Source organism: Candoia aspera, chromosome 1 (genome assembly GCF_035149785.1).
Source record: "Candoia aspera isolate rCanAsp1 chromosome 1, rCanAsp1.hap2, whole genome shotgun sequence".
Lineage (NCBI taxonomy): Eukaryota > Metazoa > Chordata > Lepidosauria > Squamata > Boidae > Candoia > Candoia aspera.
In genome coordinates this window covers 213,124,640-213,152,137 of record NC_086153.1, presented here as the reverse complement: position 1 = coordinate 213,152,137, position 27,498 = coordinate 213,124,640, and the positions used below count along the sequence as shown (strand labels likewise).

Genomic DNA, 27,498 nt, shown 5'->3' with positions numbered 1-27,498 from the left:
CAAGTGCTTCTAAGCTGGAAGAGGAACATTAGTTATTTGTTTGTTTGTTTGTTTGTTTATCTAATTTGTCACCACCCATCTCCCCCCATCAGAGGGACTCTGGGTGGTTTACAACAAAATGGTCAATAAAACAATAAATAATTACACTATATAACATTATGCTTCCATGTATAAGACAGCTATTTCAAAAGCATACATGTGACTTCTATTCCCCCAGTAAAGGCCCAGAGAATGTGTTGGCTCTCTCACACAGCCAACTCTGCAGAGCCAGGGTCACTCCTTGCCAGCTAATTAATGGAGCAACATTAATGTCCTAAGAGAGATTTAGTACTTTTGGGGTGGGGGAAGAGAGAACAGTGACACAATGGCAGTGATAAACATTGAGGAGTGTTAAACAAAGGTGACCTAATACACATAGTACACTTGGATTTTTTCTAACTATAAGATATATAAAGTCACAACATTTTTGTCTTCTGTTCCAAAGTATGAATGACAGCTTGCTTACCTCTACATGAACAGGCCTAACCAAATCATATTTCCTAGCCATATGTTTGTTTAACTGTACTTGTAATCTCGGTGGTGAGCAACCTACAGGCATTGCTCCCTTCTTGCTCAAGCAGAGAAAAGGAGACTTGGAGAACACAAAAACTTAGCAGAGATTTCTATCCTAGTAAGAAGGAAGGGCATGTTTTCCCCACCCAGGGGGTTCAAACTGAGTGTTTTTTAAATTAGGTTTCTAATGTATCCTAATTAATTAATTACACAAATTTATATGGCTGCCCAGTTCACACACAGTGACTCTGGGCAGCTTTCAGAAACAATATGGAAGTGGTTTGTGACTGCCTTTTCCACGATGCCTAGATTTTCTTGATGATTTCTCATCTAAGGACTAATCAGGCCAGCTTAGCTTTGGAACCCAGACAAAGTCAACCACTTGTTTCCCTCTGTCAAAACTGTGTTGCCAGTTCCTGAAACAAACTTCTCCCTCAAGTTGAATTCAATGTATTAATAGTATCTAAATGCCAACTGATGCATGAGGTGAATATGAAAGGATGTACCATGCACCATGAGAGCTAGTTTGGTGTAGCAGTTAAGGCACCAGTCTAGAACCTGGGAGACTGGGAGTTCTAGTTTCACCTTAGGCACAAAGCCAGCTGGGTGACTCTGGGCCAATTACTCTCTCTCAACCCTAGGAAGAAGGCAATGGCAAACCATTTCCAAAAAGGCTTGCCAAGAAAACTACAGGGACTAGTCCAGGCAGTCACCAGGAGTCAAGACTGACTTGAAAGCATCATCATCAACAGCAAAAACCCACCAACAACAACTGTTTGGACTGCCAACTGGTGTAGGTTGAGTTCAGCCATTTTCATAGACCTTTGGGGCATCTGAGTCATTAATCTGGGGAACCCACAAGGTGACTGTCAATCAAACTAACTAAAGAATATACCTTCTTGGCTGGGCCTTCCAAAGCTTGAGTGGCCACATGCCACATCCTGCTCAATGGATAATCAGAACAGATTTTGTATAGGATGAGGAATTGTAAAAAAAAAAAAAAAAAGAATGGAAAAGTGTACAGTTGAAGGTTTTGGTTTTTTTTTTTTTTGGCAGGGTCCTCATCCTATACAGAGTTTCTTCTGACAGGGTTTGGAATACACATTGGGCAAGGGAAGATTTATCATTGTAATCCTACTCAGTTTGCCCTTCACATGTTCTGGAAAGTCTTTCAGCTATTTAAATCTCACTGACCTAAATGTGATATAAATACATTGCAAATCTTAATTCAACTGATATAAATGTGATTAGCCAACTTTTAAAAAGTATTATGATGGTTCTGTATAAGCATACTTTCTATCAGTTTCATGAGACAATTTGGTGTTATTTTGAAGCCAAAAATTATTAGTAATTTCATAAAGTATTAAAAAACATTAACAAATTTAATAGAAAACCTGAATTGAAACACATAAAGTATTTGTGAAGCTTCTCTTATTCACATACCATCTAGTCAGGATAGAAATTATAATATTAAAGGGTATAAGATTATACCACCAGCAAAATAGCCACAACCACTACTTAATTCAAGATTCAAGATTTTGTTAAATCTAACTCTTGGTTGGTTCTACTCGGTTTGGTTTGGTTTGGTTTTTTCCTAAATCTTGAGCTAGCTTGGGGGAAGGGATGTGATAGGAATGATCACACTTAAATTCATTAATATAACTTGCTTTCCTATTATTAGCACCATCTGAGCCTGTTGAAAGTCTTAACCAGGGCTTTAATTTTTCCCAGGGGTGCTTTAAATTAATTAGTAGTTTACACGGTAACAAAGAATCTGATACATTCATAAATCAATCTAACGCTGAAGGATTATAAAAAGGAAAGGAACCAAATCTACTGGGACCTCATATTCAGTTAAAGTGTTGTGCTTCTACAAAAGGGTGCAGGTGTGAATTAGATGGATACAGAGCAGAAGCCATGATAATCACTTTGTATCACTTAAACCCACAGCAGGGAACCCAACAAATAAGGACTTCTGGCCTATCCTTAGTGAAATCTATGCCAACCTGAAAGACAAATTGAAGAACTGATTTGGGTTTAATCTTTACCAAATAAAGAGCTTGAGCACTATAATTTATGCTACAGCCTACAAAATAAACAAAAAAAAGTGGTAAGAGTTAATAAAGGTAAAAGGAATATATCCAGACATTTGAATTGCCTAATTTAGGTAAATGCAACAAAACTGAAAACTGATTTGTGCTGAAATATTAATCATGATAAATTCAGAAGTGTATATATTTGTCTTACAGCCAGTACTGTGTTTAGAGGAATGCAGGGGTGATGCCATAAAGTCATCCCAATGCATTATCAGAAACATTCCAATATAGAGGTCACACTGTGTTTTGCAATATTTCCTTTATCATTCCTATGTAATAAACCAAAAGTATTTAATCTGTAACTCTCTTCTACAGCCTTGGTTGAGGGGCCCAGTGATCACTGTAGTTGTGCACTCCAATAGAAGATATTTTGTTGCATAATCTCAAATCGCTCTGGTTCCTAATTTAAGTGGGCATTTTCCCCACAACAATACTGAATACTTTTATCATTATGTTTTATGGCAGAATGCTTTATTACTTGAAACTACTGAATAGTTACTACATAAGCTTCTTTCATTCTTATTGCCCATTTTATTTATAGATGGTTCTTGAAAATTGCAGAAAGATTTGCAAAATCGAAATAAAGGTAAGAAACACTAAATGTAATGCTCTTGAAAATCTTCACATTCAAGTGAGGCAACTCCAAACAATCTCAAGTAGATCTAAATGTCTAATGTACCACCAACTGTAGAGAGCTGCACAGAGACACAATCCCCACAGAGAATCAAATCATTGCTTCCTCATGCCTATTAGCAAAGCCTTTTTCAAGGACTCCAGAGGTAAAGTTGAAGGATACCAGCTTTATCTGGTGTAACATACCAGGAGTAAACATACTACTTCGTCCTCTTTTGATCTCATAAACTGGCTGAAGAATTGGACCAGGATGCCCAAAGGCAGTCAGGATCTTTACAAGCCCTTTTCCTGAGCCCAGGAATCAAGTACCTTCATGCCACCTTTCTGGTCCAAAAGCACACAGAGAGATTCCTGTGTAAATGCATTTGTGAGATCAAGCTAGTACTTCTAATTAGAAGAACTAGATTAGAACTAGAACAGAATCATGGTTTAGAGGGCTGTCCAGTTCCCATTTGCAATATGGCTGTTTGGTGATGTTTTTACAGAAAAATAAGACAATACAGTAGGAGACATGGATCTCTTAATGCCACTGACAGCAAGCATTCATTGAGACATGAAATTTTTACCACTGGTAGGGCAAGGCCTACCACCAAGCAAAATATAGCTGCTATTGCCTGAGAACTAAGAAATAGAGACATTAGCATCACTGGCCTTAGACTTGCTGAGGACAGGCCATATAAATGCTTGAACTATGAAAGATACTGGTTATAATTAATAGCCTGCTGCTAAAGCTGTTTCTATTACAAGAAGCTGTCTGAAGCAGGGTAGGAGGAGGGGGATTACCCAGCCGTGCATGAAGACAGGCAACTGAAACACTCAGAAGCCAGGCATCTTTGTCCATGCGCCTGACTCAGGAGATAATCTGTTACAGCATCTCAACAAACCCAAGCTTTATTTAAGCACTACGATGCTGATCCTAATTTTTTAGTGAATGAACAGAACTTTCCCTTCCACTAATGGAAAGAGCACTTCTATGTAATGAGCTCTCTTTCCATGGTAATAAACATAGGATCCAAACTACTGCCTCAAAGAGAAACGCAGGCTTTATTGTGGGGAAAACAAATGCAAAACAACATGCTCTAAAATGATTCTACTACCAGTACTATGTCCACAGTAATTTTGCTCAAAATATTATATACAAAGGAAGAATTAATTTTGAATTGAATTTCGACTTGGCCATTTGTACTATATAGTGATTACTATTCAGCTTTATTCTGCAGCACCTACTGGACAATATGCCTAAAAGAGATGTTATTTTCATCACAGGAGACTGGAATGCTAAGGTGGGCAGTCAAATGACATCTGGAATTACAGGAAAGCATGGCCTGGGAGAACAAAATGAAGCGGGACATAGGCTGATAGACTTTTGCCAAGACAACTCACTCTGCGTAACAAACACTCTCTTCCAACAACCTAAGAGAGAGCTTTATACATGGACTTCACCAGATGGACAACACCGAAATCAGATTGACTACATCCTTTGCAGCCAAAGGTGGCGGACATCTGTACAGTCGGTAAAAACAAGACCTGGAGCTGACTGTAGTTCCGATCACGAACTTCTTCTTGCACAATTTAGGATCAGACTAAAGAGATTAGGGAAGACCCACAGATCAGCTAGATATGAGCTCACGAATATTCCTAAGGAATATGCAGTGGAGGTGAAGAATAGATTTAAGTGACCAGACTTAGTAGATAGGGTCCCGGAAGAACTCTGGACAGAAGTTCGCAACATTGTTCAGGAGGCGGCAACAAAATACATCCCAAAGAAAGAGAAAACCAAGAAGGCAAAATGGCTGTCTGCTGAGACACTAGAAGTAGCCCAAGAAAGAAGGAAAGCAAAAGGCAACAGTGATAGGGGGAGATATGCCCAATTAAATGCAAAATTCCAGAGGTTAGCCAGAAGAGATAAGGAATTATTTTTAAACAAGCAATGCGCGGAAGTGGAAGAAGACAATAGAATAGGAAGGACAAGAGACCCCTTCCAGAAAATTAGAAACATCGGAGGTAAATTCCAGGCAAAAATGGGTATGATCAAAAACAAAGATGGCAAGGAACTAACAGAAGAAGAAGAGATCAAGAAAAGGTGGCAAGAATATACAGAAGACCTGTATAGGAAGGATAACAATATTGGGATAGCTTTGACGGTGTGGTCAGTGAGCTAGAGCCAGACATCCTGAAGAGTGAGGTTGAACGGGCCTTAAGAAGCATTGCTAATAACAAGGCAACAAGAGACGACGGCATCCCAGCTGAACTGTGCAAAATCTTGCAAGATGATGCTGTCAAGGTAATGCATGCTATATGCCAGCAAATTTGGAAACACAAGAATGGCCATCAGATTGGAAAAAATCAACTTATATCCCCATACCAAAAAAGGGAAACACTAAAGAATGTTCAAACTATTGAACAGTGGCACTCATCTCACATGCCAGTAAGGTAACGCTCAAGATCCTGCAAGGTAGACTTCAGCAATTCATGGAGCGAGAATTGCCAGATGTACAAGCTGGGTTTAGAAAAGGCAGAGGAACTAGGGACCAAATTGCCAATATCCGCTGGATAATGGAAAAAGCCAGGGAGTTTCAGAAAAACATCTATTTCTGTTTTATTGACTATTCTAAAGCCTTTCACTGTGTGGACCATAACGAATTGTGGCAAGTTCTTAGTGGTATGGGGATACCAAGTCATCTTGTCTGCCTCCTGAGGAATCTGTATAACAACCAAGTAGCAACAGTAAGAAGAGACCACGGAACCACAGACTGGTTTAAGATTGGGAAAGGAGTACGGCAGGGCTGTATACTCTCACCCTACCTATTCAACTTGTACGCAGAACACATCATGCGACAAGCTGGGCTTGAGGAATCCAAGGCTGGAGTTAAAATTGCTGGAAGAAACATTAACAATCTCAGATATGCAGATGATACCACTTTGATGGCTGAAAGCGAAGAGGAACTGAGGAGCCTTATGATGAAGGTGAAAGAAGAAAGTGCAAAAGCTGGCTTGCAGCTAAACCTCAAAAAAAAAAAACCAAGATTATGGCAACCAGCTTGATAACTGGCAAACAGAGGGAGAAAACATAGAAGCAGTGACAGACTTTGTATTTCTAGGTGCGAAGATTAATGCAGATGCTGACTACAGTCAGGAAATCAGAAGACATTTAATTCTTGGGAGGAGAGCAATGACAAATCTCAATAAAATACTTAAGAGCAGAGACGACATGCTGACAATAAAGGTCCGCAAGTTAAAGCAATGGTGTTCCCAGTAGTAACATATGGCTGCGAGAGCTGGACCATAAGGAAGGCTGAGCGAAGGAAGATAGATGCTTTTGAACTGTGGTGTTGGAGGAAAATTCTGAGAGTGCCTTGGACTGCAAGAAGATCAAACCAGTCCATCCTCCAGGAAATAAAGCCAGACTGCTAACTTGAGGGAATGATATTAAAGGCAAAACTGAGGTACTTTGGCCACATAATGAGAAGATGCTGATGGTAGGGAGAGTGGAAGGCAAAATGAAGAGGGGCCAATCAAGGGCAAGATGGATGGATGATATTCTAGAGGTGACGGAGTTGACCTTGGGGGAGCTGGGGATGGTGACAACTGACAGGAAGCTCTGGCATGGGCTGGTCCATGAAGTCACGAAGAGTCAGAAGTAACTGAACAAATAAACAAAAATTCAGTTTTATGGCTGGGCATCACTTTAAGGGCCCCTGAAAAGCCAAAATCATATTTATGATTATGATAGTGGAAATGGAGAGGCAGCATGCTCCATTCAATTTTTATTAAAATTTTCCACATGTTTTGTAAGATATATTTTTTCATGATCACTTTCATCCTCAGCTGAATAGACTGATATAGGACAAATGCCAAATTATATAGACAGGTGAAATATTAAATTTCAAAATACATCAGTTGCTTTAAAAGAGCAACAGAAAAAAGTATTTAAAAATGCTAGTGAATGGGAAAAAAATGTTATATTCATCTATCAGTAAAAAGGGCTGCCTCGGGAGTTGTGTTACTGTTCCTTGCTATCTTAGTGTTTAGAATGACTGTTAAACTGCATCTCTTTCACCAGGCTTTTAACTGTTAGGTGGTTTGGGGTTTGTTTTCTTCTCTATCCTTTCCCTTTTTCTGATTTAGTTTTGCTGTTGTTGTCAGAAGCCAAATCCTCTCACAGCAAAAAAGGGGTATGTGTGCAGACATGCCCACCCACATACTGTATAACAAATTATGGTCTCATTACAGATTTCAAAATCGAACAAATCAAAACTAGAACCTTGGCCATGTTTGCATTCAGTGCTGTGTGTTACCTGAACGACACTGTAAACCTGAGCAAAGCCGCTGGATCACCTCTTTTACGATATAGCTCAAAGAGGGGGTTGAGGACCCAGTTTCTACAATTTCCAGTTTGTTGTAAGCTACACATCAGGAATGTTAGTTTAAAATAAATGTTTATAAATTACTAGATATTTGGACTGCAAAACCTAGCTTGGTTTGCTGGTCTCCTTACTAACCAGTTTGTTTTAGACAATGTTCTCTGGCTTGTATGTAATGGCAAGGCACAAATCACAGTAACTGAATCCTCCTTCTATGTAAAAGACAGAAAGGAAAGCATGAAAGACTCAGACTTCATTCAGCCTCACAGAAGTTCATCCAGATGGTACTAAATCCTGATTTACCATTATATTGAATCAAGCTTTTATCTTCATATGATCCCCCAGCCCAGTGTAAGCAGGCCTCATTCACAAAGTGAGCGCTTAAAACAAAAGTGGAGTAAGGTTCATGAAAAATTTAGACCTCATTAAATCAATACTGTGATTATCAATGCTAATTTTGCACTGTAGCATTGTAATGCTGTACTGTAAATGAATCTCACAACAAAAAATAGGGAAAATCTGAATGGATTTAAAACTAAGGATTTGCATAATCAATCTTTCAAGCATTTTCATGGCTTTCTTTGTCAATTGCCAGTAATGGGTGATTAATTACTAATCAAGTGTATCTAATTCCAATCTCAAATTGCCTATTTATGTACCTAATTACCATGATTTGTCACTTGGTCATCAGAAGTCAAGGGAAATCAGTAGTTTTACTGATAACATTTTCCCAGGATTCTCACACTGCCCACATTCTGACGTTCAAAAAAGAGATATCTGAATATGTTTTGACTGTATCATATGTAAAACGGTGCATTTGTATTTTGGTTCTAATCTCTATCAAAGCCAGCATGCTTGAAGGCTTAACAGCAAGACAATTGGGAATACAAATTGGATGATTGCCAAAACTTACCATTGTTCCGTCACTCTTATTTCGGGCAACTTCTTGCTGTAGCCGAGCCACAGACAACTTTTCCCTATGGAAAGAAGGGAAGGGTAAATAGCTGCTCATTTTTCACTCAACATAAAGGGTAACATGTATATATCATGGTGGAATTCATGATCATCAGTCATCTGCCTCAGCACAATTTGGTTTCTCAGCCATATTTTCAATAATTCTAATACTATTATAGTTGTTTGTTTTAAGGGGCTATGAATTGTCTAAGCCTTGTGCAGCCTGCTGGCCTTTTTTAAAAAAAGTAATAAATTCACTGCTGCCACCACTCAAAAAGATGCACCACCAAGCACCTCCAAGCTTTACTGCCACGGCCAGCTGCAGTACTGCCACCCTCTGCTAGCCCCAGAACAACTCATCAGCATGCCAGATATTTCTTTGCAGCTTGTGAGGACTTTTAATTCATCAGTGTGGCCCTTTCCCTCTACAAAGTTAGCAGACCTGGTCTCAGCACTACACATGCAAAATTATTCAGTCTGGGTTGTGCCTAATGCTTAATGAAACAGGCTTTTCTCTATATAGATGGCATTCTACTCTGGAACCCCACACTTGTTCTTTTAACTTGTGTCACAGAATTAAAAGTGAGCTTTGGCTTCTTCTAAAAAATCCAGTTCTAAGAAAATCCATTTCTCAAAACTGAAAATCTGCATCAAACTAAATTAAACTGTGATTCCTAGTTAATTCCATAAGCAAGGCCTACCTGATTAAATGACTATTTCAAGAGATCATTAAAGGAGACAAAAACATGAATCATAGAGCATGACAAATACTATTTATAATTTATATGAGAAGCACTCACAAAATATATGGATATGGTAAGCAGCAGGTGTGATGGTATGTGGGAATGACCTTGGGAGACAGGAGGAAGATCAGCAGACTAGGCAACAGTCAGATAAGAGGCAACTGAGCCCACAAAAGTAATGGGGCTATGGCAAACATCTCAGAAGGGACCGTCCCTAGTTTCTTGGACTGTAAAGGTGGTGGGCGGGAGAGATATACTTTCAGATTTGCAAGAATCTGTGAATGTAACCTTACAATAAAGATACAGTTAGTACTTCTGGATGTGCTTCTTGGCTGGACTATCTCACGAGGCTGACAGTACATTAACATTATCCTTCGTTCGTCGTTTCAATATGTACTCTGGAGCTTATGTCATGCATGATCCCTGACCATATACACCTACGGTAATACAGTAGTTGCTCAGATGAGTTACACTGGTGTTCTAGGGCTTCCTCAGCTATCTATGCACACAAGACCATGCAAAACAGCATGGTTCTTGACATCCTTTTGGCACCTTAAGATAAAAAAAATATGCATGTAAAAGCCAATATTCGTTATTATGTTCCTTCTTGATTAAGTGATTAATGTTATAGTTCCACGCATGTCAACCTATAAAGTTCCTATCTGTAAGGCAAGATTAAAACCCTCTAAATTTAAGGCAGACACTTGTCAAATCTCTCAAATCAAACTTTGCCCCAAAATTCAAGAGCACAGGATCAAAGTGCACATTTTGTTCCTTCCAAGCCAGGGAAGCCAATCTTGAAGCATCTTTTCCTGAGCTCTGAAAATTCTGCTCTCAGCACTGCTAATAGGAATCACCATTTTTTAAAAAATAGATTCAGACAATACATGTCCTAATGACTCCCTAACCATCATGTTCTCTGCCGACTAGTCCCCCTGAGAAAGGCTGGCTTAAGTACAAGTGCAAAGACGATGACATCAATGATCTTTTGTGAATCAACCTGACAGGAGGAGCAGCAGGCAGAAAGCCTGTGGAGCAAGAAGAAAAAAGCCTCCTGTATGGAGATTTCATGAGGATCCACAGGATACCTTTTGATTGATCATCACTGTGTTTGGAAAGTTAGGTCTTCAGTTAGCAAACACACCTCGTTCTCATAATAGATTTTTACATATTTATTGCAAAATGTGCAATAAATATGTAAAAATATGTTTCTTACGTATTTATTACACATTTTCTCCAAGTCTACAATGACTGGAAGTTGTTTTTTTTTAAGGAATCCTACTACTACTATGTTTTCCATTCTATTTTTTTTTTTAAAATAAAGGAATACAGTCCTTAATGTAATATTAGGATTTTTCCCTTCTCAACAACCCAGGATGAGGGCCATCCAGATCTTGAGGGATTCTTTTTAATTGTCAATGGCTTCAAAGAAAGAGAGTTAACTGCAATAAATACATACATAATAATATATAAATTATATATTTTATAATTTAAATAATATAAAAATAAAAAAAAATAAATACAAAAAAGACATGCACTTAGAAGATCCTCATCTAGGATTCCAGCCTGACTCTCCTACAGAAATTGATGGTTTTGATCGTTTACTTTAATGGGAATCATAGTAAATATACATGCTACCACATCTGGGGTTTCAGCTAATACAATGGAGTTGGCAGATAACTGAGAACAGGATGCCAATCAAAGTTAACTATTGGTGAAGACTAACAATGGAAAATCCTCAACCCAAAGAAACAGCTGAGACTCCTCATGTGGAATATCCATACTGGCTTCCATGTGGGCCATTAAAAGATCATTGTGCATGAACTATTGTGTTATGGAATATTAGCAACTGTGCAACTTGAACTGTGACTACCTGCCTGGTTCAGGCAATACACAAATCAGTATTCCAGACACTGAAGAATAGATGATGTTATACTACTGATCATCACACAGAAGACATTTATTTCACAGTAGACCAAAAGACATCTAAGAGTATTGTAGCTTTCCAACTTATTTTGAGTAGCCTGGCTGAGCTCACATTGTTAGGTACTATTCAAACACACACTGTCATTGCCTATGAACCAACAGAAGTGAGCTCAGATGATGTAAAGGAGGAAATCTACTCCCAGCTCCAAACTTCACTGCACTTGCTGTCACATAGTAATACGATATTCACTAGAGGAGTTCTGAAAATACTAATTTCAGGGCAAACGGAAAAGGATGGGTTGTTGTTGTTTACTCGTTCAGTCGCTTCCGACTCTTCGTGACTTCATGGACCAGCCCGCGCCAGAGCTTCCTGTCAGTCGTCAACATCCCCAGCTCCTCCAGGGACGAGTCCATCACCTCTAGAATATCATCCATCCACCTTGCCCTTGGTCGGCCCCTCTTCCTTTTGCCCTCCACTCTCCCTAGCATCAGCATCTTCTCCAGGGTGTCCTGTCTTCTCATTATGTGGCCAAAGTATTTCAGTTTTGCCTTTAAAATCATTCCCTCAAGGAATGGGAGGACACATTAAATGATAATGGCTTGTGCCTTTTCTGCTACCATTTGCAGCAGAAAATGGACAAATAATTAGAACAACATATTCCAATACTGTACAAAACACCAATTTACATCGTGCACTGGAAAGTGCTGGGCTACCTTGTAACATCCAACTGATCCAGAATCTCATTTAAAGACATTCAGATGTTATGGAGAGCAGATTGTTGGTCTGATCACTATCTTGTATACGGACTGTGCAGCTCTGAATGAAGAGACCCAACACCAAGGAAAAGTTTCATACCATAAAAAATAGTCTTGAATGGCCAATCAACCAGTCAAGCAACAACTCCAACTGGCCCTATTCCAACTGCTTCTCAATACTTGCAGAATCAGAAAATGCCAAGGAAGCTGCAGATCAATTTGCTACAACTGTAAGCAAATGTGCCACGACCCTTTTTCCTGTCCCCCATAAATGCACCCAGGTCTGAATAGCAGATGTGTTTGGGCATGACTGACCAAAGGAAGAGAAACAATTTAACTGATGCATCCCAATACCAACAACTACATTACTGTCATCTGTTGTTGTCTGAAATTGGAACAAAGGTAGTACTGAGATAATATTACTGCAGAATTGCAAAAAGCTGCACACTGATGAGAAGATGCTGTACACCATGTTGCACTGACTTGTAGGTTATACAGTACATATAGTATCAATGGTAACTTTTGCAACACCCTGATACCTTTGTACATTCTATCACTGAACATTTGAACCAACTGATAGTATATATCCACACACACACACACACACACACACACCCATCCAGAACTACTTCACAACTTAGGCCCTCCTATTGAACCAATACCAGAGGAGGTCCCAAGCATTGGGAAGATCAAAGAGGCTATAAAACAACTAAAGCAAGTAAAATAAGTGGATGCAATAAGATCATAGCACAAGCATCAAAGCCAGAAGGTGTAAGGAATGCCTAAGACTAAATAAAAGACTCAGACTCTAAAGCAAGTTTAAGCTCTGGCTTTTATTTAGAATAGAATGCACACCAGTAGAAAGCTGAGAGTGAGGGAAGCGCGCCAAAAGTTGAATTAAATAGTCTCGCGCCAAACAGCGCTCCACCCCCACACTCCCCGGGTGTGCCGCACGAGTTCCACGGAGTGACAGGCCATCAATACTTGATAGATGAGAGGTCGTCCAGCCCCATTCGCCCCGGGCATCACCCCATTTATCTTCCTGCGAAGTAATGGTCCATTACCAGGCGATTAGACTTCGATATTCCTCGAAAGCGCCCGGACACGCCCTTCTGGACCTCGCCCTGATCATTTCTTTGACAATGGTGTCAATGGTCGATTACCGGGCGATGAGACCTTGTAGATCTCCCAAACCCATTACCTTCTTTGTCCGGTTTATCGCCCGCACCTCTCCAGTCATTGACACGCCTCCGCGCTTTGTCATGCAAGCCGTTACGATGTCGCAAACATCGCAACGGCGATCATGACAGAAGGTGACTGTTTGTTACAATGTCTGCACTTGCTAATTCAATTTATCTGAACATAACAGCAAGTGCCATGCATATGGAAGAAGCCATCCTAGTCCCCATCTTTAAAAAGGAGAGAACCCTGAGTTCAAAAAAAACCATGAGATCAGTTCTATTTTCCATGATCAGTAAAATATCCTTGCAGACAATCCAACTTCAGGTACAAAAATGAAGAGAACAAGTGATCCACGAAGAACAGGCTGGTTTCCATCGAAACTGAGGTTGTTGTGAGAAGATATTTATACTACATGAAGTCATGTAAGAACAAATACAATGCAGCAAACAGCACAGTATTTATAGACTTTGGAACTGCCTTTGACAGCATGCATTGACCCATGGTGTAAAGAAATTTAGGGATGACCTTGATATGAAAAAAACATTAAGGAGGGATTTGGAGAAGTGATTACATAATCCAGAGATTGAAGTAAGCATAAAAAGAAACTCAGTATAACCCCATCTTGATTTTGTCGATATAAGAATGGACAGAGAGGGACAAGCTTTCAAGATTCTATTATTGTACCCTACAGTAGTAAAGTTTTTTTTTTTAATCTGTTCAATTGTGTCCAATTCTCAGAGACTGCCTGGACAAATCCCTGCAATTGGAGGGGTCTACCTTGGACCCAGTCCACTTTGGCAAGGTTTTTCAGGAGTGGCTTGCCATTGCTTCGTTCCTAGGGCTAAGAGAGAGTGACTGGTCCAAAGTCAACCAGCTGGCTTTATGCCTAAAATGGGACTAGAACTTACAATCTCCTGGTTTCTAGTCTGATGCCTTAACCACTACACCTAACTGGCTCTCTACAGTAATAAATTAGCATTCCTCAAATCCCTGCAGTGTTTGTTTCTTGACCTGGCCTACATCAAAGGGTTGACATATTCTTCAGAAAGCACTTGTCACTGAGGGAATGCCAAGTAAAACCACACAGCCCCTGCAATATACTTACGATGATTCAATCAGCAATTTTGGCATCAAAGGTGAACTATCAGAAAACTTCTTAACCTGCACTGGGATACACCAAGGATGCATCCTGTCTCCACCGCTATTCGAAACTATAATAGATGCCATCATGAGAAATGTCTTCATAGATAGGTATATAATTAAATTTCTCCAGGGACAATTCAGCACCAACTTCATGTATGCAGATGACATTGCCATTTTTGCTGATGACAAAGGAGGAAGCTGCTGATATCCCCTCTAACATCAGGGATGCAGCACAGCCATTTGGACTGGTCATAAGTGCAAATTACTGATGGCTTATCAGTATCTGTGTAACTAAATGGAGTACAATTAAAGCAAGTATAAGAATTCAAATACCTTGGCTCCATAGTACAGGAAAAAGATTACCTCAACAGCTATAATGAAAAACCAAATTGGTACCACCATCACAGCTTTTGAATCACTCTTCTGGTGGTTATGGCATAAGCCTAACATTACCACATTCACCATCATGGGAATGTTTCAGTCACTGATACTACCAGTGTAATATGGACCTGTAATCATGGATTCCTCTCAAGCCAGAGATCCAAAATCTGGAATGTTCCAAATGAACTCCTTTTGTAGGATCCTTGGCATCACACTGATGGACCACCTAACAAATAAAACCATCCATAGCTGTGCTGCAACCTGCCAACAATAGCTGATGAAATTCAAACATGACGGCTGAGATAGTTTCGGCACATTTGCAGAATGTATTCAACTTGCTACCATTACAAACTACTCTGGAGAACACAACCCCACTGATGGAAAGTTCAGTGCAGGGCACCAAGGAAAACCTGGATAAGGCAAATTGAAATTGATCTGTAGACTAGATTTGCATCAAACTAAAATTTCAGCACTGGACAAAGCACTTTGGCACAGCATTGTACCAAATACTCATGGCCCTATAGTACCCACAGCATATTGCTTGTGAAACCATACTCAGCCAATTATGCCGTAGAAAGATCAAGTAGTAGTACTTCCAAGAGTATAAAAGAAAGGGTGCCATGTTCACCGTTCCAATGTTGCTGGTACATCGTGACGTTTCGCATGTCATTTCACTGATACGTGTTTCATTTGGGAAGGGCGGAGGATTCCATCTCGGGGAGTTGTTATCTGTTGGCTGCTGGGTTGGAATGTGTTTGGGTTATCTCGTGTGTTCAAGGTTCCTTTCCCAGGACATCAGCAGAAACGGTTACCAGCACCTGGGGGGGGGGGGGGAGTTTGTAACGGCAGGGCGAGGGGAGGGATTACGTTTGAGGCGAGGGTTTTTAGTTTGTATTTGGCGCGCTTTTACTCATTCTCAGCTTTCTCTGTATTTGCATACTATTCTTTTAATAAATCAGATATCATTAAGTACCTGCTTGTGAGTCTGAGTCTATTAGGATAGGCAACCATTACAAAGGGACATAATGACAGTTATAATTTCTTAACTACTTCATGATAAGTTTTCAGAACTTTATCCAGTTTTGCTATTTTCCATACTACTAAGATAGTATTAATAAATAATTACTATGATTGTTGCCATTTGTATCCCAAATTAATTTCTAGTCAACATACATAAAGGTTCCAAATTAGTCTTTGCTCATTTGTGTAATTCGGCAGCATGATGGCCATTCCTGAGAATGGAATAGACGCATGTGCATCCAGAACTGTCCCTCCATGAGGATAGGGACATCCTATTTCCTGAAATTGTTCCTCAAGCTGTCTGTATGTCTTGGTGAAGAAGATGGACAGTGCCTCCAAAAGATTCTCCAGGTGTTAGGAAGCTCAAGCCTCCACTTTCATTTTTAATCATTTAAATTAAAAAATGATTAAATGGAAAGCTTGCATTATTGCAGACCAAAGTTAACAGCATCATCATTCTTTCCAATAATGCTGGTGGCATATGCAGAAGTATTCTTAGCATTTTTAGAAAATAAAAATAATGGGCGGCAACAATCTAGTACTTTTTTTGGAAGTGTGCCCTTGTAGTCTGGAAAAAAAGAAAGTGGTTAAAAGCATCCTAGGGGCTAGAGGTAGAAAGCAATCCATTCAAGTCTGTCTTCTGGTAAATTGTGGCTTATATCTGGTCATCATCAGCATGGCAGCCATGCTGCAAAAGTCCAGATGCCATGTTCTTGAAATGTCAAATGGCCCCACTGATTCCAAAAGACTGGGAATCTCTGTTTTACAGCATATTTAACGTTGGAAGAATTCTTATCCTTTTTATTTTTTTTCCTACTTAAATTCAGTTCCATATATTCTTAATCTAGCATGCTCCTGGGTTTTTTTTCAACTCCTTTTAGTACAAAGTTAAGCAGTTATTCTTTAAACATTTTTCTTTAAAAAAAAAGCATGTCTTATTGTTAGATGTTAGATGTAGGAACTACCAAAACATCAATCCTGGACACCATAAAAAGAAAAACAGATGGTGGAACATCTAATGGATACCATTTAAAATGATTAAGCTTTGTGTGCACATGTTTTATACCACCTTGAATACTTTTTTTCAAAATTATCCTGAGGTTGCATTAAAATGAATACATTACATGTAGCAAATCCCATTGTCCTGCTTAAATGAAGTTGAAGAAAATGTTCTTAAAACCCCATAGGCCGTTAGAAAAAATGCAATTTTAAAAAGTGTAAAAGGATAAGAAAAGAAACCTTTTTACTTAAATCTACTAAGAGAATAGTAACAGTTTAGACAATTCATACAATTTCCCCTTACTTTTACCTGTTAAAACAAGTTCTTAATTTGAACAATTCTCTTGCTTGTAAGAATTGCCTACTTTTTAGCATGCATCCATTGCCTCATGGATAATCTCACATTAATATATGATACAAAATCAGGTATTATCTTTCATCTTCATGATGCTGGCAGATATACTAGAATACTATGAGTTATAGGACTGGCCTTGTATTGACTCTTCTCATAATGAACTTCAACATATCTGCTTCAGAAATAAAACTTACATTGACCAAGTATCACAATGAACCATGACTTGCAAACTGATATAAGGCTGCCAAATACAAGGTGCTGTCTACCAGACCCAGGCTCTGCTTAAGCATAAATCCATCAAAACAAGATACACTGTAACTGGAACATATCTTCCTTCCTTCCTTCCTTCCTTCCTTCCTTCCTTCCTTCCTTCCTTCCATCCATCCATCCATCCATCCATCCATCCATCCAACATACAGGAAAAACGTAAGAGAAAAAATATGAAAAAACTGAAAAAACAATGTAATTACAAGATAAATTGTATATGTAAGGGCTTCTCATGAACATATGCATCTAAATACATACATCTCTATCTATATATTCAGAGGCACGGCTCTGCAGATAACCATACAGGAGACCCTGTTCATGAAATTGGGCGCAGGGAACAGATGGAGCTGCTACTATTCTACCAGCCACTCTGTTGAATAGCCGCCTCCCTACTTGAGTTGCCAAATGCCATAGTTGGCCTTTGGTGGAGTTCCCCTGGGTTATGGTCTTTGGGGATATCAGTATGCTCAGGAGTTCACAGCCACCATGGAAACCATGGCCTGACCCAAGGCCCAAAGGACATGGGGGGGGGGGGGGTCACAGACCAGATCTGGTTTTAATCTTGAGGCAGTGCCAATGTAAACTGGAGTTTTCTGGGGCCACTCCCTGCCAAAGGGAGTAGAACCTGTTTGATCAATGTGTCTGAGGTGCTTGATGGGCCCATCTGGGTTTCATAGGCCTTAGGGGCTGCTTGGACTGAGCAGGTGATAGCCTTGGATCAGATTGCGCCTGTGCAGACTCCTGTTCCTTGTGGATCCCAAACAGCCCCTTGGCTTTCAGAGGAACTCCACAAGATGAAATGGCAAAAAAAAGACATCTAGAGTGGCACTGGCAGAAAACAATGGGCAAACCTGACTGATCACAGTTAAGAACCTTTGTTATGGATTACCTCATGGGAATAAGAGTAGCAAAACTTATTTCTCTGCTATTATGGCATCTGCAGACTGCTGGCCAGCAGCCTTATTTAAGGTGACCCAGTCATTCCTGGATAGGGAGGGATCAGGGCAGCAACCACAAGGGCACTGTAAGGACAGTTCTAGGCAACTGTCATATAAAGTCACTCAGATTCACTAAGAGCTGCATGCTGGCTTTGCAGGTCCTATGGAATTGACTGGGACATGGTCTAGCTCTGTTATATGGGAATAATTTGAGGACAGGGTCCTTGGGACTGTAAAATGAGGCTACTTGTGCTTTAGATCCATGTCTCTCCCTCAAGGCCTCCCAGGAGATGACATGAGATGGGGTCCATGCAGCCATAAATGCATCCTTGTGAGAACAGATAGTTCTACCAGTCCGGAAGGTTTTAGCCCTTTGAGATAGGCCAGAAACAGGCACAGCATGGATTATTGTATTCTAGTTTTTTATTTTTATTTTTCCCCTAAAAGATTTCAGTTTGTTTTTCAATTGAATTGTACAGCTTGTATGTTATATTAAAGGTGGAAAAAATTCTGAAGTGATTTATCTTGGTCTGATTTTTTTACATCTCAAAAACCTGGCATTTTAACAGGGGTGTATAGACTTTTTATATCCTATCTATCTATCTATCTATCTATCTATCTATCTATCTATCTATCTATCTATCTAAGTAAAGTGACTAGGCAGCTTACAATAAAAACAATTATAAAATAAAAATGTTAAAACAATTACAATTAAAAGACATCAACAGTATTATTAATAACAAGACAGTGGAGAAAATTGGTGTTAAAAACAATGCAGCCATCTCATCAAATCGCCATTTCCTTGAGACCCCCCAGGCCTGCTGACACAGCTGAAGGATGTCAAGTATGGGGCCAGTTTTACCTTGGGGGGACAACGTTCCACAGGGTGGTTTCCACGGCAGAAAAGGACTGTCTCCTGGATCCCACCAGATGAAACTCTTTCACAAATGTGACCCGCAGCGTACCTCTTTTGTTGGACCTGATGGGATGGGCAGATGTAACTGGTTGGGGCAGTCCCTCAGATACCCAGCCCCATGCCATGAAGGGCTTTAAAGGTCAAAACCAGCCCCTTGAACTGGACCCAGGAGCAAACTGGCAACCAACATGTACCAGTTCAACGTTACTTGGAGTACTTACAGTGTATTAATATGTAAAATCTTCCATATTTTAAGAACCATTTAAAAAATATTTCAGTATCATCTGACAGTTGAATTTCTTGATAAAGACAGAAAAAAAATGGGTATGGGCATTTGGCCTCCCACAGTAGGCTTTGGCTAGGCTTGTAGACACATCCAGCAGGTGATTACTTTATACCCAATTTCTTTCTCTTTGAATATACTGCAGAATATAATGTAATGATATGTGGGAATGACCTTGGGAGACTGGGCCCAGAGACGCTGCCTATGGAACGGTCAGATAAGAGACAGCATAGTCTGCAGCTGGATAGTGGGCGGAGCAAGAGGCTCAGAAGAGACCCTCCCCAATTTCTCAGCATGTAAAGGAAACGGTGGGAAATTTGCACTTTCAGACTTGTGAGAATCTGTTAATGTAGCCTTACAATAAAGTAGAATTAGCTCATCTGGCTGTTTCCTGTCTGGTCCACCTAGTAAGGCTGACAGATAATAACATCATGTCACAGCGAAGTTCTCAGTGCAATATATTTTCACTCAAAAGCAAGTGATACATTTGTCTCTCAACATCTTGCTCTCAGTTACATCTAGTATGAAGTCTTGCACATGCATAAATAGCTACATATTCACTGACAATCTAAACCAGGCTGCTGCTATTTTCTCAGTTGGTGCTTCTGTATATTCTAACAAGAAAAGCAGGCTACATTCATAGCTTACCATAGCTTACCTGTCTGAAAGGTGCCTTCACCTGGGACTGCACAAAGCATCTTTTTGGAACAGAATCCAAAGCGCTGCACAGCTCTGATTAGGAACATGCAGAGCTTTATTTATTATTATTATTTTTGGAAAAGAAACTGAACTCTCACAACAAATCTAAATGCAAACACACACACACACACATACTGTCCCTTCCAAATTCTTCCAGGGATGGATCACTAATCGATTAAGGCCATTCCAATAACAAAGTTTAAAAAAAATTAAGAAAAAAGAGAAATAATGGAACAATCCTGCATTTAAAAAGAACAGCAAGAGGTTGTGATGGAAAAGTCTGTGGATCGAATGAATGGTTATGGGTCAGACCTTCATGTGGAGCAAACAATCTTTTAAAATAGTGGATTGATTCAATATTTTTTAAAGTTTATAAACTGGCTTTCATAGAACCTTTGAGCTGAGAAGAGCCATTTAAAACATCAGCTCCTGCCCCATGCGAGAATCCAAATTAAAGCATCTGTAACAGATGGCTGTCCAGCCTCTGTTTGAACATATCCAGTAAAGGACAGAGCAACATACAGTAACTCTGGGTAATTAGTTCCGCTGTCAAAATGTTCTTACTGTTAAGAATTTATTCCTAACATTCAACCAGAATCTACCTTTTTATAAATTCATTATTCTATGCTCTGTGTTCTGGAATAATATAAGAACAGAACTGTATGGCATCCTTTCAGGTAGTTGAAAAGTATGATCATACCCCTTTCATTCTTCTCAAAGTTGAACATTTCCAGTTCTTTTAATTTCATTTCATAGAATTTAGTTTCTAGAGACCATTTAAATCTATTCAAGTTTATCTGACTCCCCACTAAAATACAGTGCCCAGGTTGGACAGATAATATTCAAGGAGGACTGACCAAAAGAGAATAAAATGGAATTACTTCCCATGATTCCAGCATCCTTTTATTGGTGCAACCTATAACTGCATTTGTCTTTTTTGCAGTCATATCATATTGCTGTGTCATACTCATTTTGTAAGCAACTGCTGTTCAGAGATGCTTTTCACAAATACTTTCTCCAAGCCCCATATCCACCATCCTGTAATTGCACACTTCGTTTCTTAAGTGAAGAATTTTGTACTTTTTCCATTAGATTTGTTACTTTCCATTTATTTCTCCAACCTACTAAGATCACTTGGAATGTTATTTCTTTGTCTTCTATACTATAAAGTATCCCACACAATCATGTGCCATTTTCAAACATAATAACTTTATTTATTTAGAATATTTATATGGCCGCCCATCTCGTGAGACACAACTCTGGGCAGCTAACAGCAATAATAAAAGCACAACAATAAAAAACTTCACTTCACCTGAGCCACTGATAAAAATACTGAAGAATACAAGGCCTTAGATTGAACTTTGTGGCAGAAATTCGATACCTCACTCCAGTCTGCTGGAAAACCATTGATGTTTTTTTATGGTCTTTGGGTATGATCTAACTGTATTGCTGTCAAGTCCACAGTTAACTAACTTACTAATCAGAATTTAATAGGGTGTTTTGTCAAATAAAGATATATTACATCTATGGCCTTCCCACAATCTATTTAAAAAGTTACTTGATCAAAAATTGAGATAAGGTTTCTCTGACAAGCAGGACCACTTCTAGGCCTAAGCAACTTAGGCATTCACCTAGGGTGCCAAATTTTAGGGGGCGCCAAAATTGGAAAGATTTCTGAAATATAAAATATAAATATACAATCTGATCATCTTTCCTCGTTGCTTTAGAACTTTTTCTTTCTACACTTTTCAAAAACACTTACCCACAAAGTCAGTGAAATGATAGTGAACAGCTAGTGAACACTAACCAGACATTGCAAGTCACAAAAAAGAAATTATTTTATATAGACCTCAGGAAGCTGATAATATTACTGAAGAAAGGCAAAGGTTTGATAGGAAGGTACCGAGCAAGTCATGTGACTATCAGCTTATCAAAGTTATACCCAGAAAAGCGGTAATGGTGCACTCTGTGCACCAGCATGCCCACTTGAACGTTACATATAATTTCACAGAATTGTTGCCATATACGTAACAGTAATCAATGCTAAATATAAAAAAATGGGGCTAAAAATCATAAGCATAAAGCTAAAAAACTCAAAGAAGAAAAGAAACAATAGGGCGTCTTTTTGAAACTCCTAACAAAATCAGAAGAAGAGCCAAACCATAGAAGGCGCCAGAATATGACTTTGCCTAGGGCGCCAAGATGTCTAGACCCAGCCCTGTGACAAGATGTGTTTTTGACAAATCAATCCTGGCTTCTAGTAATCATTATGTGATTTTACAGACTGATTTCTTTATGACCTACCCTGGAATCTTTCCAGATATAGATATGAGTCCGTTTTGTAATTTCCTAGATCCTTCTTTTTCCTCTTTTTGAAGATAAGAGATAACCTTTGCCCTCTTCCAGTTATTTGACATTTCAATAGTAACACATAAATGTTTGGGTAGATCATAAGCAATTTCATTCAGCACCTAAAATGCAGTACATCTCATCTTGGAGATTTAAATTTATTCTTTCCCATGACTAAATGGCACACAGATAGTTTTCATTCTGTTTCCACAAACTAGTTTCAAGCTAGCCTGTCATTCTCACTTCTTCTAGCCTGAAAATAATGAGAACAAATGTGAAACTGTGACAATTAGTACTCCATCTAGTTTACAAAATGGGACTCAAATGTCCCATCCCTTCTATGGCCACAGCTCCTGGAAGAACTAAAATTAGAGCCAATATGGACACCTTTAACAAGCAGTACAACTCCTTTCTTTCGATTCCATACATTTTAAATCTTGTTGATTTATAGAATGTATATTGATTTTAGGAATGCACTTAAAGAATGGCACTGATTTCTTTTTTTTAAAAAGGGCGGATGGGCAGAAGGAAGGAAGGAAGGAAGGAAGGAAGGAAGGAAGGGATATATAGATATATTTTAATCATGTGATAAACAATAGACTCACAAAGGCTAGCCTACGGAGTTATCAACTTTTCCAAACATGTCGACATAGTGTATTTAATTGCCAGAAGGAAAACTAACAACTAGCATGAATTCAGGGATTGTACACCAGTTTAACAACATTTCACTTATCTACTACAAAACAAGAAACTAATGTAATGCAAGTAATTCATATTTACTTAAGCAAAGAGATCTGCTTTTTTTTTTTGCTAAGGAAGTGAACTGCACAAGGTTACAATGACTGTATATAGCTTAAACCTTCTTGGTTAGAGTGAAATAATAACTAGAATCCTGAACAGATTTTGCAACAAAAGCACTGTTAAAGAAAAAGCAGGGTAGGAACACAGGAAGTTGCCACGTTGTAAGCCCGATCACAGATTCATCTAGCTCATTGATGGGGACATTGACTACATTCAACAGCACACTAAAATATAATGTAATTTGCCAGTATTGTATGAGCTCAGTCATTGTGTTCTGTAAACACTGGCTTAGCAAGCTGTGCAAATCCAGCTGATTTGGGTTTATTCAATAAATTATAGTTAACAAGCCATGCCTAAGTGCAATGTGAAATGCAGCCATTGACTGGCAAAGGGTCTGCAGAATTTCAGAAAGCAGCTTTTCGGCTCTTCCAACATTTTTAGAGATTGAATCTGGAAATCTTATACAAATAAAGCACATATTATACACTAAACTTTAATCATTTTCAACACTTAGAATGAAGTGGACTCTGTCAACCTACTTTGTAAACATGGCAATTATTGTGTTAAGATTATTGGATATAATGACCCTCAGAAGGCTTATGATCATTTTCACTGGGACAATAGGGGAAAGGACCATTTCCCAATTAAATAACCAGGGATGGAGGAAGTAATCCGTTTTAATCATATATTAATGTAAACTTCCTAATTTGTACTTGCTGAATAAATGCACAGGCACTACGAAGGAAGCAAAAGCCAAGCCAGGCCAAGAATTAAAACAGATTACTTTGGAAAGGACCACCAAAGGAAAGAAGCAACTGAGAATAAGTGCATAATTGGAATACAGTTATACCTTGATATTTACATTATTTCAAATATTGTAATTCAGTACTCCAATAAAAAAGCAGTTTATAAATACATACATTAATGATAATAATGTAAAAAAGCACATTGCATTAGAGAATACACCTCTGTTCCTAACTGCAATGATGCCAAAGAGACAAAATAAGTATTGTGACATCACAATGCAACCTCCGCCACTTCATACTTGCTTCTTGATCTCACATACAAGTACTTAAAGGCTGGAGCTTGCATTATAATACACACTTTGTAACTTCTCCATCCAGGATGCCTACGATTAGAGTAACTTGCTGCGTGAAAACAACAGTATGATACGAAAAGGATATACAGAATTGCATATATTAGGGAAAATGTGTGAAAAAATGTATCTATTTTCATACTAGGTCAACACAGTATATTCCATACGAAAGAAAAATTTCAAATTTGTAAATATTGTACTATAAAGCCTGATTTATTTGGGATCATAAACTCAGGCCTCCCTGATTTTCCAGTTAGAAGTATTAGGCTGCAAACTCTGGGAATTGCTATCTCAGGACATCTGAAGGGTAAAAAGATAAGGAAAATTTAACTTTTTAAACAAAAAGAACAACGACTTCACCTTACAAGGGTCTGCAATATTCTAGAAGAACAATTAATTTGAAAGGAAGAAGGGCTACTTTTCACCATTCAGAAACTGTCATGTAAGATTGATTCAAAGGTTGGTTTATATTTAAATATGTCTTTCTGTTTTCATTCCTTATTATTTTAAGTAAAAAGGTATAGGTTATCATTAAATTACTTTCTCTTGGCAAGTGTGTCCTTTGATATTTTCACTATATAAATCAAAATTTTGGATTAGAAATGGATTAAACTTTCCACATTTTCAGGCTTATGATTAGGCATTTATTTAACAATGACCACTGGCTGGAACAAACCATTTCCAAATTCAGCTTCTTTTAAGACTTAACTTGAAAACATTATTTGACACCACTGAAATCCTGGCAAATATTGGGATCCATATTTGTTCAGGGAATGGTTTCTATAATTCAGTTGGCACTACGAGATTGATATGGAAAATACAACCACTTGTTTTAATTTTTATTCTTTTGCCCATGAAATGTTTGATCATCATAGTTGAAAAATAGCCAATAAATCTATTTGGGGGCAAACCAGGCCACATCAAATGATGTTTAATAAGGATTGAATAAGGTTTATGGTTATTTATGACTACTGAAGGCTGAACTCTTCCAGAGGGCTCTTGGAATGTGTTCATTCACCACCATCAGTATGCTTTTATTTTATTTTTTATTGCTACTAATTATTGTTGTCTTTGGTATTTTTTTAAAAAGCTATCTGGAGGCTTTGGTATTATTGGGGTTGTGGGTGAAATTTCTCCCCCTCCCCTTTAATTTTTTTATTATTTTGTTTTATTATAATTTTGTTCATACCATGGACATTTCATTGTATTTTATTTTGTAAGCCACTGGGAGTCAGAATTATTGAGTGGCATACAAATTTAATAAACATGATCTTTGAAATAATGAATTCAAATGTCTCACTTCTTAGAAATCATTCAAAGCTTGTTTTTAAAGTATAGGAAGCTTCTTGTGATCTTAAAAGGAGTTTAATACAACATAAATTTTTGTTTCATGTATTTTGGATACCCAGAAAATATTTAATAAAGAATGGTTGTAATTGCTGCACTGTTGGAAATTCAGTTCAGGAATTAGAACATTAACTCACATGGCTTGGGCTTGTCCTTGTCCTATTATTGTCCATATTTTGAATACACAGGATCATTAATATGAATTTAAGCTCATTATGAATGTCAAAGATGCATATGCTTTTCTTGGCTATCTTCCCAGTATCTGGAAATGTGGACTTTTCATGCAAAGGTGATAGCCAAAAGAATAATTATGCAACACTGAAAGGATAAATTTACAGCTTATTTGCTGCACTATATTTTTGATATATGCTATTTGTCAATATTTGAACTTTTTTTTTCCTAAGAAAGGGGTAAGGAGAAGGACTTCCAAACAATTTGGTCAAATTTTGCATGTAGTTTATAATATAATCTTGGCAGCTTTTATCTCTTTTCCTTTTTTCTCTTTTGTTACATCACACTACTAACTTGTGTAAGTTTCTGTTTGATATCATTATTACTTTTTTAAAATGTGTTGAGAGGTGCATATAACAAGCTGTTTTTTACTAGGTCTGTGTAAGATGACAGCACTTCATCTTGATAAGAGAGTATGGAGGTAACATAGTTTGCTTCATCAAATTACAATTTTGTAATTTGCTGCATCAATACATTTTGTCCTACTTCTGATGTTTCCTCCATTGAGTCCAGCACCTGCAAAAGGCTTCTTTGTATGTGCAGTACATGAACACAAGCCTCTTCTAATTCATAGACATTCTAGAAGATGCCTCAGGAACAATGCAAAATGAAGCAATGCAACTGCTAAGATGTAATTTCAGATAGAGGAATGCAAACTTCCTCACAGATCATATGTTGCATATTAATCAGTGCTCCCCTCTTGACTTAAATTGGGTTTCTATTATTTAATTATCATTTTCACTAATCTGTTTCCCCACATGTATTATCATTTAGCACTACAAAATAGATTGCACTGATATAAAATGCAGTGTAAAGTAAGCTTAGGAATTAATTTATGAATTTTGCCAGGGGTTTACCCATTTACATTTTGCATACTTCAGTGACCTTGTTACATTAAGATATTTATGCTCCTGTAATTTAATCTATGCAATGGAAACTGCATCAGAAAAAAAGAGCAATTTACAATGCTTCAACCGTGGGGAAGATCTTCTAGAATGGTTTTGATTTATCAATCAACTAATTGAGTTATCAATTACTATGTTGGTTTTAAATCAGTAATTACAGTCAATTGAACATTTTATTTGCCAATGCACTGCACTCCATTTTATGTCATTTTATTATCTGTAAGCCGCCCAGAGTCGATATATACAAGATGGGCGGCAGAGAAATTTGACAAATAAATAAATAAATCCAAAATGCATATGGGAAGAATCTGCACTATTAGGAGAGCAGTCAAATGCTTTGGGTGCTATTTTAGTATCATCATTATCATGGAACAGCTTGGCTTTAGAAGATACTTGAATGCAAGGAGTAAATGAAGTCATTTTATAATACCAAATTAACACAGGGATTTTTAAATTCAAACAAAGAAAGGTAACTTTGTTATTCTGAAGGAGGAAACCAAATGGAACAAATAGAAAAGCAAATTATATTATTAGTTTTGGCCTGCTATAATGGAATATTTAT

General features: G+C 38.2%; 1 protein-coding gene across 2 annotated transcripts in view; it reads right to left on the bottom strand.

Moving 5' to 3' along the window:
- Positions 1-27,498, bottom strand: part of NCKAP5 (NCK associated protein 5) — a 612,885-nt gene that overhangs the window by 352,319 nt on the left and 233,068 nt on the right. For both annotated transcript variants that reach the window (XM_063288715.1, XM_063288716.1), the window contains one exon: positions 8,559-8,622. In XM_063288715.1, coding sequence (XP_063144785.1) covers positions 8,559-8,622 — 64 coding nt within the window. The remainder of the gene's footprint in view (positions 1-8,558; positions 8,623-27,498) is intronic.